Here is a 25,888-nt window from a genome sequence, read left to right on the forward strand (position 1 = left end):
AGAGAGAGAGAGAGAGAGAGAGAGAGAGAGAGAGAGAGAGAGAGAGAGAGAGAGAGAGAGAGAGAGAGAGAGAGAGAGAGAGGTATCTATTAAATGTGAGCAAATATAAAGAATAAGAGCAACATCACATGCATTGTTATTTACATATCTTTGTGTTCCTCCAAGTTTATGAGATGATATATTTATTTTCTTTGATTTGCTTGGTTGTAGTAGCCTTGAGTCTTCTAAGTGAAGAGTTTGGCTTGCACAAAGGGCATGTAGCTTTTCTTTCATTGTAATCCTAACTATACATTTTCTCACTCTAGCAATTACAAACTCTCCAAAAATTACAGACCATGAGATTGACTAGAATTATATAAGGTCTATCTCTTCTAGGATCGTTGATAGATGCTTCTTACTAGATGTTGTGATAAATGACTGATTTAACTTAGTCATTGTATAACATCAAGAGGTTATTTTTTTCCATCTTATACAAATCTCCGTAAACAAATGACAATTGAAATGATTTTCCATTGCATAGAAACAACAAGGAATGGTCTTATAATAGCTTCAACTTGTCTAGTAAGCTCTCATAATTAGGAATAGCTAGGTGCATTGGGATTGTATGTATATTATAGTTAATTAAATATGAGGTGGGTGTGCTTGCATTGTGCATAGTTGTCAAGATATCATTGCGTCTACTTCAATGTACCAAAAATAAATTCATTGTGTCCATACCAATTACATTGGAAGCAATATATTTGACAATGTTAAACACAATAAAAGTAATGCATCTAAAGAAGAAGAAAAAATTCTCAAATTGAATAACATTTTTATATGAAAAATTTATTTTTTAAAATATTATAATTATCTTTATAATAAATTATAATTTGTAATTCAAAATAGTAACAAAATATGGTACACATTTAAAAAAAATCATCAATATAAAATGTAAAATATTTAGAACCTTAAAATTCTTATAACATTCTCGATTAGTGAAATGACATTATACATAATTGAATGTGAGGAAAGAATGCAATATGTCACATTTGCATGAAACAATGTATTGTAAAGTTTAGAGAGATTTAATTTTGAATTAAAGCTTGGCATTTAGGTTGAATTTTCTAGGATGGTGTCAACGTAATGGAAACCGCCCGCCTAATAAAAAATATTTATCCACAATTCACTTTTACTAAATAAAAGACTTGGCTATGCAAACTATCCGCAAACGCTGTCGATGATAACTCAGAATCGTGTCCTTAAAGTGCTTGCTTCGTTAACAATCTTCTAGAGTTGAAATTGAATATTATTGTATGATTTATCTTTCAAGTAGCACGTTGCTTCGCGGATCCTTCCCAATTAGTGTCGATTGAATGGTAGATCTACGGTTGCTTTCAGAAATGGAATTGAAGGTTTGGATTGTTGCGTGCTTCCCTTGATTTTTTCAGTTGAGGGATTTTGGAGTGCTCAATTGCCATTTCGGAAATTAATAGCTGCTGTTTAGATATACTTTTGATTCAGAAGTCGTTTTGGACCATCTGGGACGGAAGTAATTTAACTTAGCAGAAAGAAATGAGGAGGGTTTTTGGGGTTAAGAAGGACAAGGAACCTCCTCCATCCATTCAAGACACAACTGAAAGGGTACGTGGCCTTCTTTTTGTTACCCATCCAATCTGTTTGTTAGATGCATTATTTATAATTTTTTGGATAAAGGTGTTGCAAGGAGATGGATTCGGTGGTGAATTTGGTGATAGCTTGTCAATCCTTGGCGTCTATAAATTTCCTTGTTAAAGTGGTGATCCATCTCTCCAGGGAACAGAAATGGAAACAAAAACCAAAGTTGGAATTGTCAATTTTTTCTGTGAATCCGTAGATCTGAAATGACGTGGAATCATCTTTGCAAAAGAACACGAAACATAAATATATAAGAAAATAAACACTATGAGTTACAAGCTAGGTTTTAGGTTTTTCCATTTACCCCCCACCCATTGGACATGATAAGAATATGGTAAGGATTTATATTTATTTAATTATTTAGTTCCATTAATTATACAATAGTGGAAACAGTAGAGACACATTGAATATATGTACAAGAAATTATCAGTAAAGAAAATTGCAAGCTTGCATCAATTTTACAAGGACAAATTGAAACTGTCAATTAGTAAATGAAGGTGCAGGTTGGACAGGTTTAGGACTACTGTATCCATCATCTCATGTTAAACTTATAAAAATTCTTGGAACTAAAGGACCTCAGGCAGTCACTAGTCAAAACTTCAGTATTAACAAGGATCACATGGTGATTAGATCCTTAGACAAGTGTGCACTAGGACAGAAATGAATCTTTGGAACAAACTCTGTGGACTGAAGAAGTGTTGAAAACATAGTTATACTGAAAGAGGGTGGAGAACTTTTACTTTTTTCAACTTTACATTATAACCATCTAACTTGATATCATTAACATATTCATTGCTCATTAACATATTCATGGATCTAACTAACCCTCATTCTTTTAGAGGCACCAACCCCTCATTCAAAATTATAGTTGCAAGAGTTATGATTCCCTTCATAATCTGTAATAATTCTCACTTAAATCTGCTATAAATCTGATCACCAGTGGGCACCAACCCAGTTTACAGCAGTGAGCACCAACTCACAGAGAGCACCGACTCTCAAAGAGCACCAACCTCCAATTGTGCACCAACAAAGTTCGGTATTGTTTAGAAATCACAAAATCATATGATCATGTTTTTAATCTTCATCTCTAACTCAAACTTTTCCATAAACTCTAATTCCTTTGGCTGTTCAAAATGTTCATACTACAGCAAAATAATAACTAAAACAGGTTCCTTTCCAGTCCAAACTTTTTCATTTCAGGTCCCTCACAATGACTGTTATCCTATATTCCTTATTAACTCCAAGATTAATAAAATTGCTACCTCCACTCCTTGTAGCATATAGTTCAGGTCACAGCCTTCAGAGCAACATCTTATTCCAACACAGTCTCTTTGAACTACACTGAATTAACTGACTTACACAATTCTCAACCAAAAGGAATTCATTTCTGCATTGCCTAACTTTTTTTACGTGATGCTGGCCTTCACACATTAATTTTTCCCGTAGCACCTCTTTTCTGTGAAAGGAAAGACTTGAATAGTGATGAGTTCACATCGTATATCATCCTTCTTAGCAATTGACTTGTTGATAGCTCAAAGCTTGGAAGCACAGTGGCACGAATATAACAGAGATTTTGCAGGAGAAAAACTTCGTGCTAGCACAAACAAAAACATCTAACCACGCAATGTAAAAATGCCTTTGTAAAAGAAAGAAGGTCGTACTACCACATAACCTTCTTTTTTGAACCACGCTAAAAAGGTGACATCAACGTAGTGTAGAAAAACAAACCACAACCAATATATCCTGAAAGATCCCTGATGGATCCCCTTGCTGATCTGCCGTAATTTTTAAAATAATAAACTATATTTTCCTGTGATTTTTCTGATGGTCTTATAGAATAGAGAGAAGTTGCAGAATGTTTGCTTTCTTTTCCTTTTCTTTGAATATATAAGCAAGTAATGAATAAAGAACAGCAAATAAGGAAGGAAACTGAAACAAGTAAGAACATTCAATTAAATCAGAATTGATACAAATCGTACCAGGCAGATTTCTGATTTATAATATCCAGATTGTTCCCTACGCACTGGGAATGTGCTTACATCCAATAATGGCACCAACTGAAGGGTAGATGATGAACACAAACCAAGAACACCAGCTATGGCTGAATGAAAGTCTTCACCACTTCCAGCGTATAGTGTACTTGCTGTAATGGTGGCATCAAGCTGAAACAATCATGCCCCAACTGGGAAATTCAACCACCCTGCTGAAACCCTCACCAAGCAATCTGAATCTCCACAAAGAATAGCGCATACACTCTGACCAATAATGCCAATGCCAAAAGAATCCACTACTAATCAATAGCTGAGGGCTACGTCCCAGCTAGTACCAATCATGGGGTTTGCGTCCCAGATTGAAGAATTGCTCCACCAGAGCAAAATCGCACCAAACAAGTTTTCAATATGCAAAAGATAATGAGAAATTAGGTCTCCTTCTCCTTATATCTCTTTCCTTCCAAATTGAACCCTAAAGATATATGAAAAGTGCGCTTTAATATAAAGTCATATTTCCCAATATTGGGCGCCCAAGTATAGAGAAAACACTACTTTTTCAATATAAAATAACTCTGAGCACCAAAAGGACCTTGGCAAGTGAAAATCATATAGAAAAGTTCAAGACCTTTCCAACGAGCTATAACACATGGGCATACGAATCCAGATGAAGCCAAAAACCCCTTATTACTCCGAAATGGCTATAGACATAGCCTTATTTAAAATATTAAAACGCTAACTTAGGAAATATTTAAATATATTAAAAATATAACCCAAATAGCTACAGAAAGCTCGAAACACACCAAAAGCCTGAAACTGAACCTATCACTTGTCTGTGACTGATGTCGGAAATCATGGATCAACTGGTAGTTCCTTCCCTAAAATCTAGGGATGCTCCTAGAAACTAGGGAACACACCCTGTCGTCCTGAAACTGAAACCATCTGAAAGGTCATGAATAACCTCACGACTGACAACTGTCACGACCTCCTAAAATTTAGGGATATCCCCTAAAATCTAGGAACTGCTCCAAATTGGCTCCAAATTGCCTGTAAAGCCAAAATCCAGTCACTATATGCACTGAATGAGTCCCAATCAACCTCTGCTAGCCTACGAGACTCCAATGATAGGCCAACTCCTCTGTCTTTGATGTCCACTCTAGAAAGGGGACATGACATATCCACAACAGCAAGCCATCGCATACACTTTAGCAGCATTGTTTCTTTATATTAAACTTCCCAAAAATCGCATACACCCCGAAATTCTTTTTAATCAATATCGTGTTTAACAACATAAACACCAACCGCTGGCAATTCATTTTGAACTTTAAAAAGAAAAAATAAACGACACAGAAAGAATACAATATCAAGAAACCATAACATTTTGTTTATACTGGCACGCTTGTCCATATCTGATGTAAGGAGTTGTGTCTTTTACATATACAAGCCAAAAACATCTTTAACGCATTACATTATACACTTGAAACGGTTCTTAAAATTTGTGAATTCCATCACGACCTATGTCAGTTGTTTTTGAACCCACGACAGCCTTTCAAAAATTCTCAGACTAAATAACACCACCATTTGAAAAACTCGTGTCATAAACAACAAAAAAAATTAAACCATTTATCATGTGCCATGCGCATAATATATGAATGTGATAGTTGGAAAGGAAGATATAATTCCAATGCAGAAATATGTTACAAAAGATACAAACAGCTCCACTCACACAATCTCATAAACTAACACACAAGAGAGGATAAATATGATTCCATAGAAATCAATATCTTTTGAAAATACAACCAATGATGTGGCACATGATCTGACTTGGCACAAGTTAGCAGACAAGCAACCAACTCAAGCTGACAGGCAACCGGTTGAAGAAGTCAAGCAACCAGCTTAAGCACACACACAAGCTGCTCAATCAGACAGGTAAACAGCTCAACCAAGCAGGCAAGCAGCTGAAGCAGATAGGCAAGCAGCTCAACTAAAATTTCAGTTCTCTCTGAACCTCATCAAATGACCTTTGACATTAATGACAAATAATTCAATAATCTCCCCCTTTGTTATTGATGGCAACACCATTTGCAAGCAAACTGAAAAATGCTCCCCCTAACTTACTGCTCCCCCTTTGACATCAATGACTGAAACACATCTGCATAGCTGAAATGGGGCTCATAAAATATAGCAATGAAACACCCCCTCTGAGTCCAATCTGCAAATTAGTGATGGAGTGAGATTGCTCTCATCTTCTCCCTCAAAAATTCAAAAGTTTCCTTTGGTAGAGGTTTTATAAGCAAATCTGTAATTTGTTCTTTAGTAGACACATATTCCAACTTAACTTGCTGATTAGTAACCTGTTCTCTCAAAGAATGATACTTAATGGGAATATGTTTAGTTGTAGAGTGCATAAGTGGATTTTTAGAAATGTTAATGGCACTCATATTGTCACAAAAGATAGATATACGATGTTCATACACTACCTTTATATCTTTTAGTGTTTGCTTCATCTAAAGAACTTGTGTACAACAAGACACAGTTGCAATATACTCAGCATCAGCTGTAGACAATGAAAGAGAAGCCTATTTTTGACTCAACCATGAAACAAAACGACCACCCAGAAAGAAAGCACCGCCACTTGTGCTTTTTCTATCATCAACTGAACCACCCCAATTTGCATCAATATAAGCTATAAGTGTAAAATCATTACCTTTAGGATACCATAAACTATAAGCCATAGTACCCTTAAGATACTTAAAGATCCTTTTAACTGTTTGAACATGAGTATCTTTAGGAGTGGCCTGTAATCTAGCAACATAACCAACAACTTGCATAATGTTAGGTTTAGTAGCTATAACATATAACAAACTTCCTACCATAGACCTGTAAAATGTCTGATTAACATTTGGAGACTCATCATCTTTACTAAGTTTACATCTTGTTACCATAGGAGTGCTTACATGATTACCATCCTTCATTCTAAATCTTTTCAAATCTCTCTAATATACTTTGTTTGAGAGATAAAAATACCTTTATCTGATTGATGAATTTGTAAACCAAGGAAGAACGACAACTCACCCAACATGGACATTTTAAATTCCTTCATATTGGTAGCAAAAACTTTACACATTCTACACAATCACTACCAAAAATTAGATCATCAACATAAACTACTACAATCAGCATGTGTTTACCTTCTTCTTTAACATATAGGTTGCTGTCCACTATCCCTCTTCTGAATCTCTATTGCTGTACATAATTGTCACGTCTGTCATACCAAGCATGTGGGGCTTGCTTAAAGCCATGGAGAGCCTTTTTCAGCTTACAAACATAGTTTTGATTTGTTGATAAAACAAACCCATCAGGCTGTTCTATGTACATTTTTTCATTCAAATTACCATTGAGAAAAACAGATTTGACATCCATTTGAAATTTTTTAAAGCCTTTAATAGAAGCAAAAACTAAGAACATTCTAATTGCTTCTAAACATGCAATAGGAGCAAAGGTTTCATCAAAGTTAATACCTCCTACCTGAGCATAACTTTTGCACACAAGCCTTGCCTTGTTTCTCACCACTTGGCCATCTTCATTCAATTTGTTTCTGTAGACCCATTTTGTGCCTATCACATTCTTGTCTTTGAGCCTAAAAACGAGTTCCCATGTTGCACTTTTTTTGAATTTGATCAAGCTCCTCTTTCATGGTGGCCATCCAATGTTTGTCTTCAGCTACCTCTTTAAAATTCTTAGGTTCAATCATGGACAACAAGGATATGTCTTCATCCTCATAATAATTTACATTTCTTCTTGTAGCTCTATGTCTTTTACTCTTCAAAATCTGATTAATAGGATGATTCTTTTGAACAAACCTAGGAGTCTTAAAAAATGTTCTAAATGTGGTCTTACCTTGTCCAATTTCATGTTCATTTTTAGTGGTTACATCTGCTGTTCCAAACTGAATATCAGAAGGTGCATTCTGAGTAGGAGCATCTTTTGTTTCATGTTGAACACTTTTTGATGAACTTTTAGGACTTCCACTTGCTGTCCTAGCTTGTACATGCGAAGAAGATTGTTGAACAACATCTTCTACTTCATCTCTTTGAACTTATCACCATTTTCCAACTTATCACATGTGTTAGTGTTCTCATGAACTTTTACATTAATACTTTCAACAATTTTATGTAGTCTTTTGTTAAAGCATCTATAAGCTTTACTTTTAGAAGAGTAACCCAAAAAGACACCTTTATCAACCCTAGCATCAAATTTACCAAGATTGTCTTCATCTCTCTTAATGTAACAAGGACTAGCAAAAACTCTAAAGTATTTAACTGAAACAACTTTACCTTTCCACAAATTGTATGGTGTTTTGTTATGCTTTGTTCTAATCAGCCCTCTATTCTGAATATAAACAGCAGAATGGATTGCTTCTTTCCAAAAAAGAATCACTCACCTTAGACTCATTCATCATGCTTCGAGCCATTTGTTGAACTAATCTGTTCTTCCTCTTTACAACACCATTTTGTTGAGGTGTTCTAGCAGTTGAGTACTGCCTTTTTTTTCCATTTTCCTCACAAAAAATTATAAAATCATTAGATGTAAACTCACCTCCATTATCTGAGTGTAAACATTTAATTTTCAGACCTTTTTCATTTTCAATTAGAGCTTTAAAAGCCTTACATTTTTCATGTGCTTTTGATTTCTCTTTTAAAAAGGTAACCCAATTCATACATGAATAATCATCAATTATAAGCATGCAATATTTCTCACCTTGCAAGCTTGTAGTTCTTGCAGGTCCACACAATTTGGTGTGTATCAGCTCAAGAGGTTTTGTGCTTGAATATTTCTTTGACTTGAAGCTTGTACTTGTTTGTTTGCCAAGTTGACACTCTTTACACACAATATCTGAAGGTTTAGCAAGCTGTGGCATATCTCTAACAACTTCTTTTTTGTTGATCTGAATAAGATCATCAAAATTCATGTGTCCAAATCTTCTGTGCCATAGCCAAGCTTCATCTAGCTGACTTAAACAACATTCTTTACTCTTAATGTCATCACGAATATACAAATTGTTAGCTGCCTTACTAGCAACAACAATGTGTTTACCATTTTTGTTGATTTCACAACAATTTGAATTAAAAACCAAGCTATGTCCTTGATCACACAACTGACTTACACTTAACAAATTGTGTTTGAGACCACATATAAACCATTTTCAACTTTTGTTTCACCATCATTTAGAATAAGTGTGCCTTTAATTGCTACTTTTGTAGATGAATTACCACCAAATCTAACTTTGCTTCCATTCGTTTTCTTAAGAGTTAGAAATTTTCTTTTATCTCCAGTCATATGCCTGGAGCAGCCATTATCAACATACCAAATGTCCTTTTCATTTTGTGCAAGAAAGGCTGTTTGCACAATTAAAGATTCTTCTAGGACTTGTTTCTCCTTTTTCCTTCAAACTTTGTTACTCTCCTTCGCTTTGCCCTTTGTATCAACCTTCTTAAAAAAAATTGCCACACCACTCCTACAAACTCTAGCAGTTTCTCCAAAGTTATTACAGTTATAGCATATAATGTTGTAATTTCTCAAAGGCACAAAAGAATTCCTATTCATGAGTCTGAAATTATTTCTTGCAAACACTCTACAATTGATTGCCTTGTGTCCAAAATAATTGCAATAATAACAATAACCATTAAAGAAAGAGTTGTTAAACCTGGTCATATGTGCTTGTTTGAAGATAGGAGACCTTTTGAAGGCATCATTTCTTTTCTTTGAAGATAAATCCCTTGCATTATCAACATTGATCTTTTGCTGTTCTTCTTTAGTAGATTTAGAACATTGACCTCCTTCAAGACCAACTCCACCTTTATCAGTAGACTATTTTTGTGAACCTAAGATGTCATCGAATGACATAGAACCTTTCTGATTTATTTTCTCATTATTTAGCAGTGTAGAAGATTTATCTAACTTTCTGAGTGAGGCAATTTTAGCTTCAAGTCTCTCACGGTTTTCTTCCTCAAGCTTGAGATGACTTTTGATTTCTTCTTCTTTTTTCATTCCTTTATCAATTTGAATCTTCAAATCAGCTATCAACTTCTTTGCGTCATCTAAAGCTTGAGATAACTTGTTCTTTTCTTCATTTCCTTCTTGTAACAACAATTTGAAGTTCTGACTTTTCTTTCTTAGCTTCTTGATTTCATTTAGAGCACTTATCAGCTCTTGCTCACGATCAATTTCTTCCTCTTCTTCATCAAAGTAGTCTTCTTCTTTTTGACATTCAGTGATTGTTTTTTCTAGGGCCATGAACAAAATCTCGTCATTTAAAGACTCCTCTTCACTAGCATCCAATGAACAACTTTCCTCCGTAGAGTAGAAACTCTTTTTGAAGTTACGAGTCCTCTTTTCCTTCCCCATGTATTTCTTTTACCAGACTTAGGCTTCTTTTCATAACTGCTGTCTTCATCCTTATCATATGGACATTTGGCTGCAAAATGTCCTACCTTGCCACAGTTAAATCACTTTAAAGGTAGCTTGCCTTTATATTTTCTAGAACCCCTTTTTAATTTTCTCACAAAGTGCGCCTCTTCATAGTAAAATTCTCCATTAGAACTTTCACTAGACACACATTGCTTATCTATACTTTTCTTCAAGGCTTTGAAGGCTGTCTCCTTTTTGGATGAGGACTCCATATTTGTTCTCATCTCATAGGTAGTTAGAATTCCATGAAGCTTGTCGACAGTCATTTTGTCAAGATCAGCGATTTTCTCAATTGCTGAAACTTTTGCATCAAATCTCAAGGGTAGAGACCTTAAAATTTTCTGAACTACATTACTATCCTCAACCTTCTCTCCCAAACCCTTTAAAGAGTTTACAACTCCATCAATTGTCAAAATGTAGGCAGCAACGTTTTCTTGTTCTTGCATTCTAAGACTTTCAAATTGCATTCTGTGAGTCTGAAATTTGGCCTTTTTAACCTTGTCATCTCCTTCATATGACTTTTGAAGTTTCTCCCACATGTCCTTAGCAGTATCACATTGCATAACCTTCACAAATTTAGTCTCTGAAAGGCCACATAAGATAGCATTCATGGCCTTTGTAATGCTTTCAAAAGCTTTCTTCCCATCAGCATCAATTGGAGGAGTTGAAGGGATTATAGAACCATTCACTATGCTCATCCAAACATCAAAACCAAGAGACATCAGATTGGTCTTCATTCGTACACTCCATAATGCATAATTAGAGCCATTGAACAAAGGTGCTCTGTTTGCAGCAAGTCCTTCAAGGGCATTCATTGTGTGCTATCAGGATTAACCTCCAAGCTTTTAAGCGCTGTTTTTGAAGGTATTTTGCTCTGATACCAATTGAAGAGCACACAGAAAATACTGAGTTGGGGGGGGGGTGAATCAATATTTTAGATTTTTAAATTCATAGAGGCACATCAAACATTGATATGGAAAAGAGAACACAGATAAGAAGAAGACACCAAATTTTCTCATGGAAAACCCTTTCGGGTAAACAACGATGACGCACTAAAAACTTTTATAAAACAAATGGTCACCAACCCAGTTTACAGCGGTGAGCACCAACTCAGAGAGCACCGACTCTCAAAGAGCATAGGCACCAACCTCCAATTGTGCACCAACGAAGTTCAGTATTGTTTAGAAATTACAAAAGCTTATGATCATGTTTTTAATCTTCATCTCTAACTCAAACTTCTCCATAAACTCTAATTCCTTTGGCTGTTCAGAATGCTCATACCACAGCAAAATAATATCTGAAACAGGTTCCTTTCAAGTCCAAACTTTTTCATTTCAGGTCCCTCACAATGGCTGTTACCATATATTCCTTTTTAACTCCAAGATTAATAAAATTGCTACCTCCACTCATTGTTGCATATAGTTCAGGTCACAGCCTTCAGAGCAGCATATTATTCCAACACTGTCTCTTTGAACCACACCGAATTAACTTAACACAATTCTCAACCAAAAGGAATTCATTTCGACGTTGCCTAACTTTTATTTACCTGACGGTGGCCTTCACACATTTTTTTTTTGGTAGCACCTCTCTTCTGCGAGAGGAAAGACTTAAATAGTGATGAGTTCACATCGTATATCATCCTTCTTAGCAATCGACTTGCTGATAGCTCAAAGCTTGGAAGCACAGAGGCACGAATATAACAGGGATTTTGTAGGAGAAATTTTTTGTGCTAGCACAAACAAAAACATCTAAACACACAATGTAAAGTCGCCTTTGTAAAAGAAAGAAGGTCGTATTACCACATAACCTTCTTTTTTGAACCACCCTAAAAAGGCGACATCAACGTAGTGTAGAAAAATACATCACAACCAATATATCTACAACAGCATGCCATTGCATCCACTTCAGCAGCATCGTTTCTTTATACTAAACTCCCCAAAAATCGCATACACCCGCAACTGTTTTTGATCAATATCATTTTTTAACAACATAAACACCAACCGCTGGCAAACCATTTCATACATGTTTTTTTTTAAAGAAACGGCAAAGAAAGAATACAATATCAAGAAACCATAACATTTTGTTTATACTCGCACACCTGTCCATATCTGATGTAAGGAGTTATGTGTTTATACTCGCACAATAGCATACACTTGAAATGGTTCTTATAGTCTGCGAATTCCATCACGACCCGTGTCAGTTGTTTTTGAACCCATGACAGCCTTTCGAAAATTCTTAAACTCAATAGCGCCACCATTTGAAAAACTCGTGTCATAAACAACGAAAAAATTCGAACCATTTATCATGTGCCAGGTGCATAATATATGAATGCGATAGTGGGAAAGGAAGAAATAATTCCAATGCAGAAATATGTTACAAAAGATACAAACAGCTCCACTCACACAATCTCATAAACTAATGCACAAGAGAGGATAACTACGATTCCATAGAAATCAATTATTTTTGAAAATACAACCAATGACATGGCACATATTCTCACTAGGCACAAGTCAGCAGACAAGTAAACAACTCAAGCTGATAGGCAACCAGCTGAAGAAGACAAGCAACCAGCTTAAGCGCACACACAGGCTCAATCAGACAGGCAAGCAGCTCAACCAAGCAGGCAAGCAGCTCAACTGAAATTTTAATTCAATCTTTGAACCTCATCAACTAACCTTTGACATCAATGACAAAATATTCAACAATAATTAAGTGTGTGATATGATTTTCAAATATTTCAGACATCAAGCCTTGTATCCTTAATCACTGCCTTTATTAATTGTCTTCTTCATGTTAGCAATTTAATATGGTGACTAACTCACATTTATACATGCCTTTACATAGGCATGATCATAACCAATGCATTTATCCTTCAAGTCAGCTTAATGCCTTCATATGTAAACATGGGTAACTAATCTTCATAATCTTCATATGTATGCCTTTGTCTTGGGCACCAAACAAGCTCCATCTTTTCATATAATTAGGCTAGGTATTATCAATAAATGGATTTATCATAACTTGTAATGTCCCCTTACTAAATCATTTCCAATTCTGCCCTGAATTCACAAACACCAAAGGAACCAGCAAATTACACAGTTAGGAGTACATTTCTCTACTTAAAATATTGAAATGAATTAATTTCTGATTATGAAATCTGCAATCAGTTAATTATTATCAGTGATCCATGCTATTGCTCCCAAGCTGTGATATGTAAATCTGTTTTTCATGTTATTGGTTCATTATGTGCCTTTTTACATTAATTCTCCTCTTCTATTTGAGATTTCTGATATTTGCTATGTTATTTAGTATATCCAAAAAGACCAAATGGCAGTATATTATTTGTAGACAACCTCTTTTTGCTTATGGTAATATAGCTTGCAATGGGTACAGATAAACAAACGGGGTGATACAGTTGAGGAAAAGATAAGGAAACTTGATGCCGAGCTTGCTAGATATAAAGAACAAATAAAAAAGACTAGGCCTGGTCCTGCTCAAGAGGCTGTGAAGGCTCGGGCTATGAGGGTGCTCAAGCAAAAGAGGATGTAAGTTAATTAATTTACACTTTGCAGTTCCTTGTCATCGAATTTTTTTGTACCTGTTCTGATGAAATTCTACCTTTTTTCTTCATGGTTACTATCTGCTCCATCAAAGATCTATCCACAGAACATGGAATCATTTTCATAATAGATCAACCACATCTCTGTTTGGAAAAGATAGTTTCTGATGTAAATAAAAAATTACTAGAGGGTGTAAAATTGACCAAAAATCTCTTATGTGAATTTTCAATGATATTACCGAAAATCAGGCACTATGACATTTGTAGGAGTAAAACTCAAATGAGATGGAGTAAGGGTCTCACAAAAAATCATCAACTCATCATGGACTAGAAAAGTATAGCATAAAAAATTGAAATCAAATTTGAAAGTTACAATCTTTCTATTGAACCATCTCATGTTTGAACTATTGATCAAGCATGCACATAGAAATGCCAATTATCAATTTCTTCATATTAATTTTAAAATAAAATGCTACTACATTTCAATTGATACAATCCCCTCGAGGTTTCTCTCCTTTGTGGCCTTGTTGCATGTAGAAACACACTTATGTTTACACAAAAATGAGTTTGTTCATTTAAAAGTTTGGTCGTAAGCCAAAACTCAGGTGGTATTATATAGTCTGCATTGAGGAAATTCGTTGGAAGAAAAAAAATTGTATCAATTGAGGACATCACAAAACTCTTAAATGTGTGGAAAGATAACCCAGGAGAAACAACAATTTGAGACTTCGCTGCCATCTACAGGTCCACTTCCAAGCATCATTTGTATTTGAAGATAAGCTAAAGTGACCGAGACATTATCACAACAAGCAAAAAGTGAACCGTAGTAGTTTTCTCCAATGACAAAGGTCTTACATCATGTTAGGTCCCCAATTGGTTTGTAGCCTTTCTCTGATTTCAGCCAAAGATAAATTGTTTTTTAAAAACAATAAATATTAATTATTAATAATATAAATAATATCAAATAATGATAATATTAAATATTATTTTATAGTTATTAAATAAAGCAACAATATTAACTTTCTCTTTGTAAGGCCGACATACTCCAGGTTAATAATTTTTCTTTGAGGCCAACCTGTTCTTAGCAATTTTGCTATCGCCTATAAGGGAAGAGGACAATTTCATTTGGAGGCACCACGATTCTAAGAAGTTTTTCTGTTAAGCACAAATAGCTTCCTAAGGTGACAATCTTGGGAGCAGTACCAGGTGGGACGAAACCCCTAGCTGTAGAGTTCTCATTTGCAATATTATTCCATCATCCACCATATAGCTAGTTGGCAGCTGAGAGTTGCACAAGTGTAATATTCCCTTTTTGGGCTTTCCATTATCTTTGCTATTTTAATAAGATGATTATGCGTATAATGATTATGGTCTCGATTGAAATTGTATAATGACTCTAGACAAGATTCCTTATATGAATAGTAGGTGTTCTTCTTGACAATAACATAATCTGATGTAGATTCTAATATACCATTCCAAAAGAAATCTGTTATGAGATCAATAAGAGGTCTGTTAACTATAGATGTATGCAGAATTGTCTTTTGATTGCTACATTCGCCACTTTGATTATCGATACCAATATGTCCTTTGACCTTCTGATATTAAGATTGTGTGTCTAGACGGCTCCTTTATATCATGCGATTTGAATGTCTCCGAATTTGGATTCTGATCACTGATTGCTCTATTTGTTATGTCACCTTTTGATCATGTACCCTTGACACTGTTTCTGAATAATGGCCTTAAGTTTATGCGATTTATGTGAGATGCTTATGCCTTAGTCTGTTCGCTATATCTGATCATAATCCTTTTGTTCCTGTGAGAATGGTGGATGCTGTCTCTGTTTATCAATCCCTTAATTTCATGCGCCTATGTTCTGCAAAATGGTGGAGTCACCACATTTTCTGTCGCAGAATTTGCATGTGCTGTTCCATGTTGAACATTTGAGGCTATTTGTTGAACATAACTTTCTTCTTCATTTACTTGACGGCTACCATAATCATCTTGCATCTTATCACAAATGTTAGCATCTTCATGAACCCTCAAATTAGCACTTTCAACAATCTTGCATAATCTTTTGTTAAAACATCTATAAGCCTTAATCTTAGAAGAGTATCCTAATAAAATCCCTTCATCAGCCTTGTAGTCAAACTTCCCAAGATTTGAAAAATAATTGAATCAATAATCGAAGGATATTGAATAATCGGATTAATTAATTACGAATATACAACCGTATATAAAGGAATTACAAGAGGACGTTCTAAAAAGAATGAAACGTTAAACTAAAGCTTCAACACAAAGCTAAAACGCATATAACGCTAAATAAAGCTAAAAAGATAAACATTAAAAATCAAACTATGTGTTCTTATAAAAGAAGCAATAGTTTCACTTAAATGACTAAACGAACTAAAAAGCTAAATAAGTCGACAACTAAGATGACAAACTAAAAAGCTAAATGACTAACTAAATGACCATTAATAGAACCACTAAAAAGGCAACTAACTAAAATAATTAATTATTCTAATATCCTCTCTTAATGCTCATTGTATCAACTAAGTACCTGACAGAAGACACTGTAGGTTTTTTGATCACAAACACAAGAACACTCTATTGCGGGGAGACCCTCCTAGGATTTGCAAAGTATTAATGACCAAGAATAGCTGATTCCGTCCGACTGATGTAACCCTCACACGCGAATTATAAAACTGTCACACGTGAATTACAAAAGCTTGAAACCACAATTTTGAGGAAAAATCGGCAAACCCTCCAAAGAGCAACAAACACGATTTTAGCAAAAATTGCAAAAACTTTTGCAGAAGAGTACTAAGCGACCCAAACTTGGCTGCAACAAAGCACGATTTTTGAGGAAAAAATTGTCAAACCTTGAAAACATGAACCCTCCAAAAGAGAATTCATGATTTTTAAGGAGAAAATTAAAAAATGAAGAAATATGAGGTTACAAATCATTGTTTTTGTGGAAAAACTGGTAGAACCCAGAAAATCAAAACCCTATGCGAACATCGCGGATTACAGATGATAATTTTTAAGGAAAATTTTTTAAATCTTGTGAACAATTTTGGAGGAAAAAGTCGTGAAAACCCGCAAACAATTTTTGAGGAAAAAATCGTGAAAACCCTGCAAAACAATTTTTGAGGAAAAAATCGTGAAAACCCTACAAACAAATTTTGAGGAAAAAATCGTGAAAAACCCTACAAACAAATTTTGAGGAAAAAATCGTGAAAACCCTAAAATGTTGCACGGTAAAACCCTTATTTTTGAGGAAAAAAATCAAGCAATACCCTCCCATGATTTTTTGTGGAGAAAAATTAGAAAACCCAGAAAGATAATTTTTGTGGAAAAAATTAACAAAACCCATAAATAATTTTTTTGGAATTTTTTTAATTAAAACCTAGATTTTTTTTTAAAGGGAAAAATCATAAAAAAACCAGAGAAATAATTTTTAAAGACAATTATTAAAAAACTATCAATAATTTTTTTAGGAGAAAAAATTATAAAACCCATAAATTTCGGCCAGAGAGGAAAGAAACGTCGTCGCAAATTCATGGCGCCAAAAAATCGTGCCTAGTTGCAGATTGAGCACCCAGAAAATGAAACACGACGAACATAGGGCAGAACAGAATCCAAAAAACCCAGAGTCTCGATGTGGGTCGGAAAATCCCTCCTGCAAAAAACAACAAAGACTTCACCTTGCCAGTATAACGCACACGCGGGTGCTTAGATTGTCATGCATAGGTGTGATCATGCGAAAAAAGATACGAGCGTGAGAAAAAAAACTCAAGTGCGAAAAATCCCAACGCTTTTTCAAACAAGACACAAACCACGGAATAGTCGCGCAAAAATCGCGAAAATTCTTGTCACAAACCCAAAAGAACAGACCCGCGTGATTCGCAACCAAACCCTCGCGCTGAAAAAATGCCAAACTCTAAAAAATGACAGACCTGAAACACAGGTAGCGCTGCCCGCACGATGCAAAACAAAGTTGCGGCGCCCACAAACATAGAAGTCGCTATTTGATACATGGGATCCGGGTGTATTAGCACCTAAGTATGGTGAAGGTCCTCCATGGGACAAATTTCCTTTTGATCCTGATGATATCATGATTTTAGAGCATAGTTTATATATGAAGGATGACAAAAAGGAAACTGATTTTGGGCAACAGAATGGAGAGCATAAATCAGAAAAGTTGGATGATGTTGATAGGTCTCATGAGTCCTATCATTTGACAGAACAATTGAAGGTAAGCGAGCACATGATTATTGCAGCCATAAACCATTTCGATGATACCCATAGGTTAATGGCAAATTATTGTTGGAGGATTGCAGAACCACATGAGAACTATGAGGGAGAACTTTCCCTTTAAGAATTTCAGCTACTTAAAGAGGCATTGATGGAAATGAAAACAAATTACCTACACCTAGTGTTAGATAGAGATCATCTTCTCCAGCTTGATGAGATCTATTTTGATGCTCAAAATGGGCATAAAACTGATTTGAAGTTGCATGATTATGAAGACCAATTAGAAATTTTATATGGAGGTGCTGGATCTCGTAAGTTACATCCTCTGGAAGGGCAACAAAGGGCAAATGTATATATGGTTATGGCAGCTCTATCCCATTTTGATCATGTGCACAAGATGATGACAGGTTTGTGTTGGAAGGTTATTGGAAATCCTGATGGTTTTGGAAGAGGCCCATCTCTTGCTGACTTGTATGAACTTGAGGAGTCCTTGGTAGTAGTCAAATCAGACTACCTACACTTACTTGCTGATAGAGATAATTTCCTCACTCTCAGTGAGTTATACTTTGTTGCTTTGAGAGAGAAAAATGAAGAAGTTGATAAGCATACTCATGAGCTTGAGGTTACTAAAGATTTCTTGGTAAACACTCAATTGGGTCTTCAAGAATCAGGAAATTAGGTTGATGAATCTTGTTTAGAGTTGATATTGCCACAAATGGGTGAAGAGGTGGTTGTATTTTATAAGGATGAGGCATTGCATGGAGATTTGAGCAATCATCATACCCATATGATTCAAGATCTTGACAAGGATTGTGTAGAACATCAAGAATATGAGACCTGGAGATTAGAGGAGAGAAGTCCGCATGATGATCTAACTTGCAGCCATGGGATAACAAGCAATACACTTGAGATTCAGTTTGAGACACTTCTTGAACCAGCACTTGTTGATATCCATCCTCTCACGGGAAGAGAGATGAACAAGATTGAGGAAAACATCATAGTCGATGCAACAAGGAAGAAGATGTTTGAATCGCATGATAATTTTTCTGATTTCTTGATTCAGAGCAGCAGCCTTGGGGTTTTGCATAATCCTAACAGGGCAGCTCCTATTCATATAGATTTTAGTATGAAGTTTTCTTCTATTGTTGGCAGTCGTTTGGGAGTCAAATTTGAGATCTTATTTGTGTGTCCAAGACATAAAGAAACCAAGATAGTGCTGCAAGATATAATAAAGGCATGTTCTTATTTTCTGATTAAGGATAGCAATCTTTTACCTTTACACAATCTTGAGGTGGTAGCCATACCACATGAGGATGATAGTGGTAAGAGACCTTACCTTGTTGGCACTCCAAAGTGAGCAGTTAAGCATGAGGTAATGTTTGGGGATCCAATCCACAGGCAGTCTGATTTTGTACATCATGTCATGACAGAAGCAAAGAAGATTCGTAGCATGGGGTATTTGAGAAATGAGCCTTGTATGGTGGCCAAGCAAGTGGTGCTATCAGGTTTGAGGCATGATTCAGAATTCCTGATGGATTCACATAGCTTGCTTCTTGAGGATTTGGTGTCACCTCTAAGGGAGAGACAATTGAAGGCTCACAATAAAGACTTGGATGGCATTATGGAGCATACACTTGGTGGATCAGCCACTAGTGTTATGACTAAACTCATAGATGGAGACATTGCTATAATTTATGAATTGGAGGCATTTGGTAACAATTGGTATACATATGATGTTAGAATAATAATTCTATGTACTGTTAATGGTCAAGTTAGTGGCTATAGTAGATTTCATTTCTATAAATGTAATCTTTCCTTCAGTTAATATACAACTAAGATTTTTACCAGTTCACTTTCTGAACATGGTATCAGAGCCTTCTATAGGTTTTGAAAAAAAAAAAAAAATCTTGTGTAAAAATTTCGTGGGCTTTTTAGAAGCTTTAATTCAAAAATTTTAAAGGATTTTTTTTTCTAGCTCCTAGTTCATGTGGATTTTCTCAGGCCGCATTTTTTGTTACCCGTGCCTCTGTGCTTTGTGTCCATTTTTGGACGACCTCGCATGGGTTTTCTGCATCTTCACGTGATTTCTCTTTGATTTTCGCGATTTCAACGGTACTGTGACCTTTGTCCCGCGTTTTTTCGCAGCCCTAATTTGCGTTTTTTCTGCGCGCGACGTCAAATCTTAGCGCAATTTTTTTCGCAACCTGTGGGTTTCGTGATTTTTTTTCTCGCGTCAGCCTGTGCACGATCCAACAACTTTCTGCACGCGATTTATTTAGCGCGACGCGAACTCTGCTCTTTCCGGCAACGGATTTCGGTGTATTTTGGCGGGATCAATGTCTTTTTTCTGCGCCTAGGGTTTCTGCACTTTTCGGCTAGGGTTTTTACCCTTCAGATCAAGTCGAATTTTTTTTCTGATTGCAGATTCTTGGTGGGTTTTTCGAGAGATCAAGTGGGTTGTTTTTAGAATTTTGTGGGTGCATCATTTTCCATGCCTTGAATTTTGTGCCAGCGGATTTCAATTCTGATTTCAGATTCTTTTTGGGTTTTTCGGAAGGATTTCTGGGTTGTCTTCGGATTTTTCTTGGTCAGCCTGGATTTTTTTCGAAATCCGTGTTGGTTATACTTCATAATTTTTTGAAGTCTATACCTGTTTCTGCCTCTGTTTTTCGTGCATTGGAATTCGTGCCTTCACCAATTTGACCTTGGCGTACGTGATGGCATCTTTGATAAACATTATGCTCGAAAGCAGCCAGAAGTTCATCGGTTGCAACTACAACACCTGGAAGCAGCGCATGCTGACAATCTTCGAGTACCGATGTCTTGATGAGGTTGTTTTGGGCACGTCTCAGCGTCCAACCACTGCCGGAAAAGATCAGGACAAATGGGATGAGCGCAACCGGGAAGCCGTCATGCTCATCAAACTCTCCGTGATCGATGAGCAGCTACCTCAGGTACCGTCCGCAAAGACTGTGAAGCAGATATGGGATCATTTGAAGAGTCTCCATGAAACCTCTGACAAGAGATGAGCCTTCTTTCTGAAGAACATGCTCTTTTTGGTTATGATGGACGAGAGGACACCTCTGCAGGATCACTTGATCAAGATCAAGGACATCTGTGACCAACTTGAGGCGATTGGTCGCACAATGGAGGAAGAGGACATGGTCGTCATCACTATGAAGAGTTTGCCCAAATCTTATGAGAGTTTCATTGAAACGTTGAATATTACTTCCACAAATGTTGATTGGAAATTTCCCGATCTTTGTAATAAGCTCTTGTAGCATGATCGTTGGCAATAGTAGTTTGGAAGCAGTATCAGTTCCACCTCCACCGAGCAAGCGTTCTCTGCCAAATCTTCTGCTAAGAACAAAGGGAAGGCTCAATCTTCTCAGTCGAACGACTCTAGTTCTTCTTAGGACAACAAGAAGAAGAAGAACGTTCAATGCAATTATTGTCATAAGTTTGGTCACATGAAGGCCAAGTGTCTAATTCGATTGGCTTCTGAACAAAAGAAGCAGGGAGGGTCTCAACAGAAAGCAAATGTCGCTGAACACTCTGAGCAAAAAGAATTTGCTTTCTATGCTTTTATGGCCAAGAGAACAATAGATCTAGTCCACTCTTATGCCTAGTACGACACTTTACTCATCGTCAGGATTGGTTCACGAAATTTGAACCCGTCTCGGATTCAGTAATCTTCGGAGGAGGAGAAGGGTACACAGTTGCTGGTAAGGGCACTGTCTAGATTCACTCAGGAGGTAGAAATTTAATTTTTCTTGATGTCTACTATGTTCTCGGCATGGAACATAATCTCCTCTTCGTTAGTCAGATCATGAGGCATTCTCCTTAGTTAGATGTTATCTTCAGTTCGTCCACTTGCAACATTCTTGATAGGGAGACTCGTAGTACAATCGCTATGGGACTTGAGGATCATGGCCTGTATAGATTTGCTGATTCTGGTGACTCTCAAGAGCATGCTTTGGTTGCCCAGAGTACATACATCAGAACACTTTGGCATCAGCGTTATGGGCACTTAAATGTGCACTATCTCTCTCAGTTATCTCGGGAGGGTTTGGTTGATGGTATTAGAATATTAAAATAATGTTAATTTTAGTATTAATGCTCAATAGTGTATATTCTATTTTAGTAAGATCTTCTATGATCTTCTCAGCAGTTTCTTATTAGAAACTTGCTATTCTTGTAAATACTCTTGTATTATTTATGAGCGTCTTCCTCATTCTGTAAATCAATCAATTCTTTGAAATCCATTGCGTGTCTCGCACTGTTTTATGATATCAGAGCCTAGTTCCTTAAAAATTCGAAATTTTTTCAAAGCAAAAAAATTCAAGGTCTATTGTTTTGAAAAAAAAAATCGAAGGATTTTTTCTGTTTGAATTTTTTTTGGGAATTTTGTTCCACAAAAAATTGCGGATTTGTTTCAGCCTGTTGTGGTCGGATTTTTTTGAAACTGCGGATTTTCGGTTCGCGCGTTTTCCAGGCGCCTGCATTTGCTGTGTAGGAAAATCACGATTTTCATCCTTGGCCGCGCGACTTCGTCTCTTGTGCTTGTGCGTGTGGGTTTATTTGTGATCGCAATTTCCTTTGGCGGTCTGTCTATTTTTGTCCGCGCGCGACGTCAGATCCAACCTCCGCAAATTTTCTAGGAATTCCATGGCTCCCACGACCCTCTGAAGTTTTCGACTAAGGTGTTTACCTTCAGTTTCCCATTGAAAATAAATTTTTCTTGTAGATTCTTGGTGGGTTTTTTCGAAACCTAATCTGGGTAGTTGTCCGATTTTTCTGGGTGCATCGTTTTTCATGCCTCGATTTTCGAGCCAGCAGATTTGAATTTGGTTTTCAGATTCCTTTTGGGTTTCCTCTCAGCTTTCAGGCATCTATCAGTTTTTTCCAGATCAGCCGGTACTTCTCTTGAAATCTGTGCCTATTGCAGTTGTACCTGTCTCTTCCTGTCATTTTCCATGCCTTGGGAAACATGCAAATGGCTTCTCTAACCAACCTGATGTTAGAAGGCAGTCAACGCTTTAATGGCAACAATTACAACATCTGGAAACAGCGTATGTTGACCATTTTTGAATATAGGCGTCTTGACCAGCTTGTTTTGGGAAAAGAGCTCAGTCCTAGTACACCTAGTGCAGATCAAGATAAGTTTGATGAACGCAATCGGGAGGCTATGCTTCTCAAACTCTCCGTGACTGATGATCAGTTACCGCAGATTCCTTCCGGCAAGACAACTTCTGACATCTGGAAGCATCGGAAGGAAGCATGAGACATCCGACAAGAGCCGAGCATTCTTTCTGAAGAATCAACTGTTCTCCATCATGATGGACGAACGCATGTCCTTACAGGAACACCTCACGCGGATTAAGGACATTCGAGATCAGCTTGAAGCTATTGGTCGAACTATGGAGGAAGAAGACAAGGTAGTAATCACTCTGAAAAGTCTTCCGAAATTGTATGAACACTTCATTGAGACCCTCAATATTACTTCAACTAATGTTGACCTGAAGTTTTCAGAATTGTGCACCAAACTTCTGCAGCAGAATCGCTGGAAACAATAGTTTGGTAGTAGTACTATGTCAGCCTCCTCGGAAAGTACCTTTACAGCCAAATCCTTTCACAAGGATAAAGGCAAATTTCAGTCCTCTCAGCCTTTTCAGCAGAAAGGCTCTTCTCAGACACAGGATGCTGCTAAGAAGAAGAATGTGCAGTGCAATTACTGTCACAAGTACGGCCACATGAAGAAAGATTGCCGTTAGAGGCTCGCTTCTGAACAAAAGAAGTAGGGAGGGTCACACCAGAAGGCGCATGTTGCTGAACATTCCGAGCAGAAGGAGTCTGCCTTTTATGCCTTTATGGCTAAGAGGTCTTCAGATCATGCCAGGTCTTCTGCTTGGTACATCGACTCTGGTGCGTCACGTCACTTTTCTCATCGGCGTGACTGGTTTATAGACTTCTCATCTTTCAGTGATTCCGTTGTATTCGGCGGAGGTGAGGAGTATACAGTTGTTGGCAGAGGCACTGTTCAGATACAGTTTGGTGGCAGGAATCTCATCTTCATGAATGTGTACTATGTTCCTAGTATGGAACTAAATCTGCTCTCTGTCAGTCAGATTATGAGGAATTCTCCTCAGCTAGATGTGGTGTTGAGTGCTCACAAGTGTTCCATCATTGATTGGGAGACTCGTCTTACTGTTGCTGTTGGTCTAGAGGATCATGGCCTATACAGGCTTCTTGACAGTGGTGATTCTCCTGAAGTGGCTCTGGCAGCTCGTATTTCCCCTCTTTGTGGCATCAGAGATATGGACATCTCAACATTCAGTATCTCTCTCAGCTATCTCGGGAGGGACTTGTTTCAGGGTTACCTGATATTCAGTCTCATCATCTTGTTGTATGTGGCGCCTGTCAAGCTGGCAAACAGCATCGGACTTCATTCACACATGGAGAGTCTTGGCGCGCATCTAAGGTACTTCAATTACTTCATGCTGATATTTGTGGTCCTATGACTACATCTTCTGTTACTGGTTGCAAATACTTTTTGCTTATTGTAGATGATTTTAGTAGAAAGATGTGGGTGTACTTTCTTAAACACAAATCAGATGTATTTAGTATCTTTTAGAAGTTTAAGTCCTTAGTTGAAAAAGAGTCTGGATGTAGCATCATTACTCTTAGGACAGATAACGGGGGGGAATTTTGTTCTTCTGCATTCTCCAACTTCTGTGATACCCATGGCATCAAACGCCAATTGACTACACCCTACACTCCTCAGCAAAACAGTGTTGTCGAGCGTCGCAATCGTACGGTTGTTGAGATGGCTCGTTCAATGTTACAACACAGGAGTGTTCCGAATAAGTATTGCGCTAAAGCAGTGTTTATTGCTGTCTACCTCCTTAACCGTTCACCTACTCAGGTTGTTAAGGGGAAGACTCCAGAAGAGGTTTGGTCTGGTCGGAAGCCTAAGATCAGCCATCTGAAGGTTTTTGGCTCTGTTGCCTATGTTTGGATTCCAGATGCTAAGCGCTCCAAGTTGGATTCCAAAAGTTAGAAACTCATGATGACAGGGTACAGTGATCACCATAAGGCCTACAGACTGATAGATATAGACACTGAACGTCTTATCTTCAGTCGTGATGTTGTATTTGATGAAGACAGAGGATTCTTTCAGTCCCCTTCTTCTGAGCAGTGTTCTGAGGATTAGCCTCACAGTGTTCTTCTTCCATTAGGTTCGCCTGATGGGAGGGATGATGCAGAATCCATTTTCGATGATGCACTACTTGAGTTCCCTCCGGAGAATAATCTTCCTCTTGCTGCTCATGTTCCTGATCCTGAGCCTCTTCTAGCTCCTCCAGATGTTAGCACTTCTACTCTCCGGCCTAAATGGTGGGCCAAGACCATTGGTGATCTCAGGGATACTGAGCTCATTGAGGGTAGAACCTCCCGTAATAAGAGCAAACAACAACATACAGTCAATTTTGCTCTCATGGTTAACATACACAGTGTTTTTGAGCCTCAGACATATTCAGAGGCTAAAGGTATACCTGAGTGGGAACAGGCTATGGAAGTTGAGTTCCAGAGTCTCTAGAAGAATCACACTTGGGCCCTTTCTGATCTTCCTTCAGGGAAGAAGCCCATTAGCTGCAAATGGGTGTACAAAGTAAAATACAAAGCTGATGGAAGCCTAGACAAGTATAAGGCTCGTCTTGTTGCTCGTGAGTTCTCACAGAAAGAAGGCATTGACTACGAGGAGACTTTTGCTCCTACAGCCAAAATGAGTACCATATGGCTCGTTCTTGCCTTGGTAGCCTAGTTCAGTTGGAAAGTCCATCAGATGGACGTCAAGAGTGCTTTTCTGAATGGTGACTTACAGGAAGAAGTCTACATGACGCAACCCCCAGGATTCAAGGTTGCTAGTCAAGAACAGAAGGTCTGTAGACTAGTCAAAGCACTCTAT

General features: G+C 37.2%; 1 protein-coding gene across 1 annotated transcript in view; it reads left to right on the forward strand.

Annotated features, from left to right (window-relative positions):
- The first annotated feature begins 1,191 nt into the window (after positions 1–1,191).
- The window catches only part of LOC131031432 (vacuolar protein sorting-associated protein 60.1), a 69,229-nt gene continuing 44,532 nt past the window's right edge, over positions 1,192–25,888 (forward strand). The window contains exons 1-2 of the mRNA XM_057962550.1: positions 1,192–1,620; positions 13,503–13,654. Of these exons, the coding sequence (XP_057818533.1) occupies positions 1,552–1,620; positions 13,503–13,654 (221 nt within the window). The 5' untranslated portion in view covers positions 1,192–1,551. The remainder of the gene's footprint in view (positions 1,621–13,502; positions 13,655–25,888) is intronic.

Source organism: Cryptomeria japonica, chromosome 6 (assembly GCF_030272615.1).
Source record: "Cryptomeria japonica chromosome 6, Sugi_1.0, whole genome shotgun sequence".
In the NCBI taxonomy this organism is placed as follows: domain Eukaryota; kingdom Viridiplantae; phylum Streptophyta; class Pinopsida; order Cupressales; family Cupressaceae; genus Cryptomeria; species Cryptomeria japonica.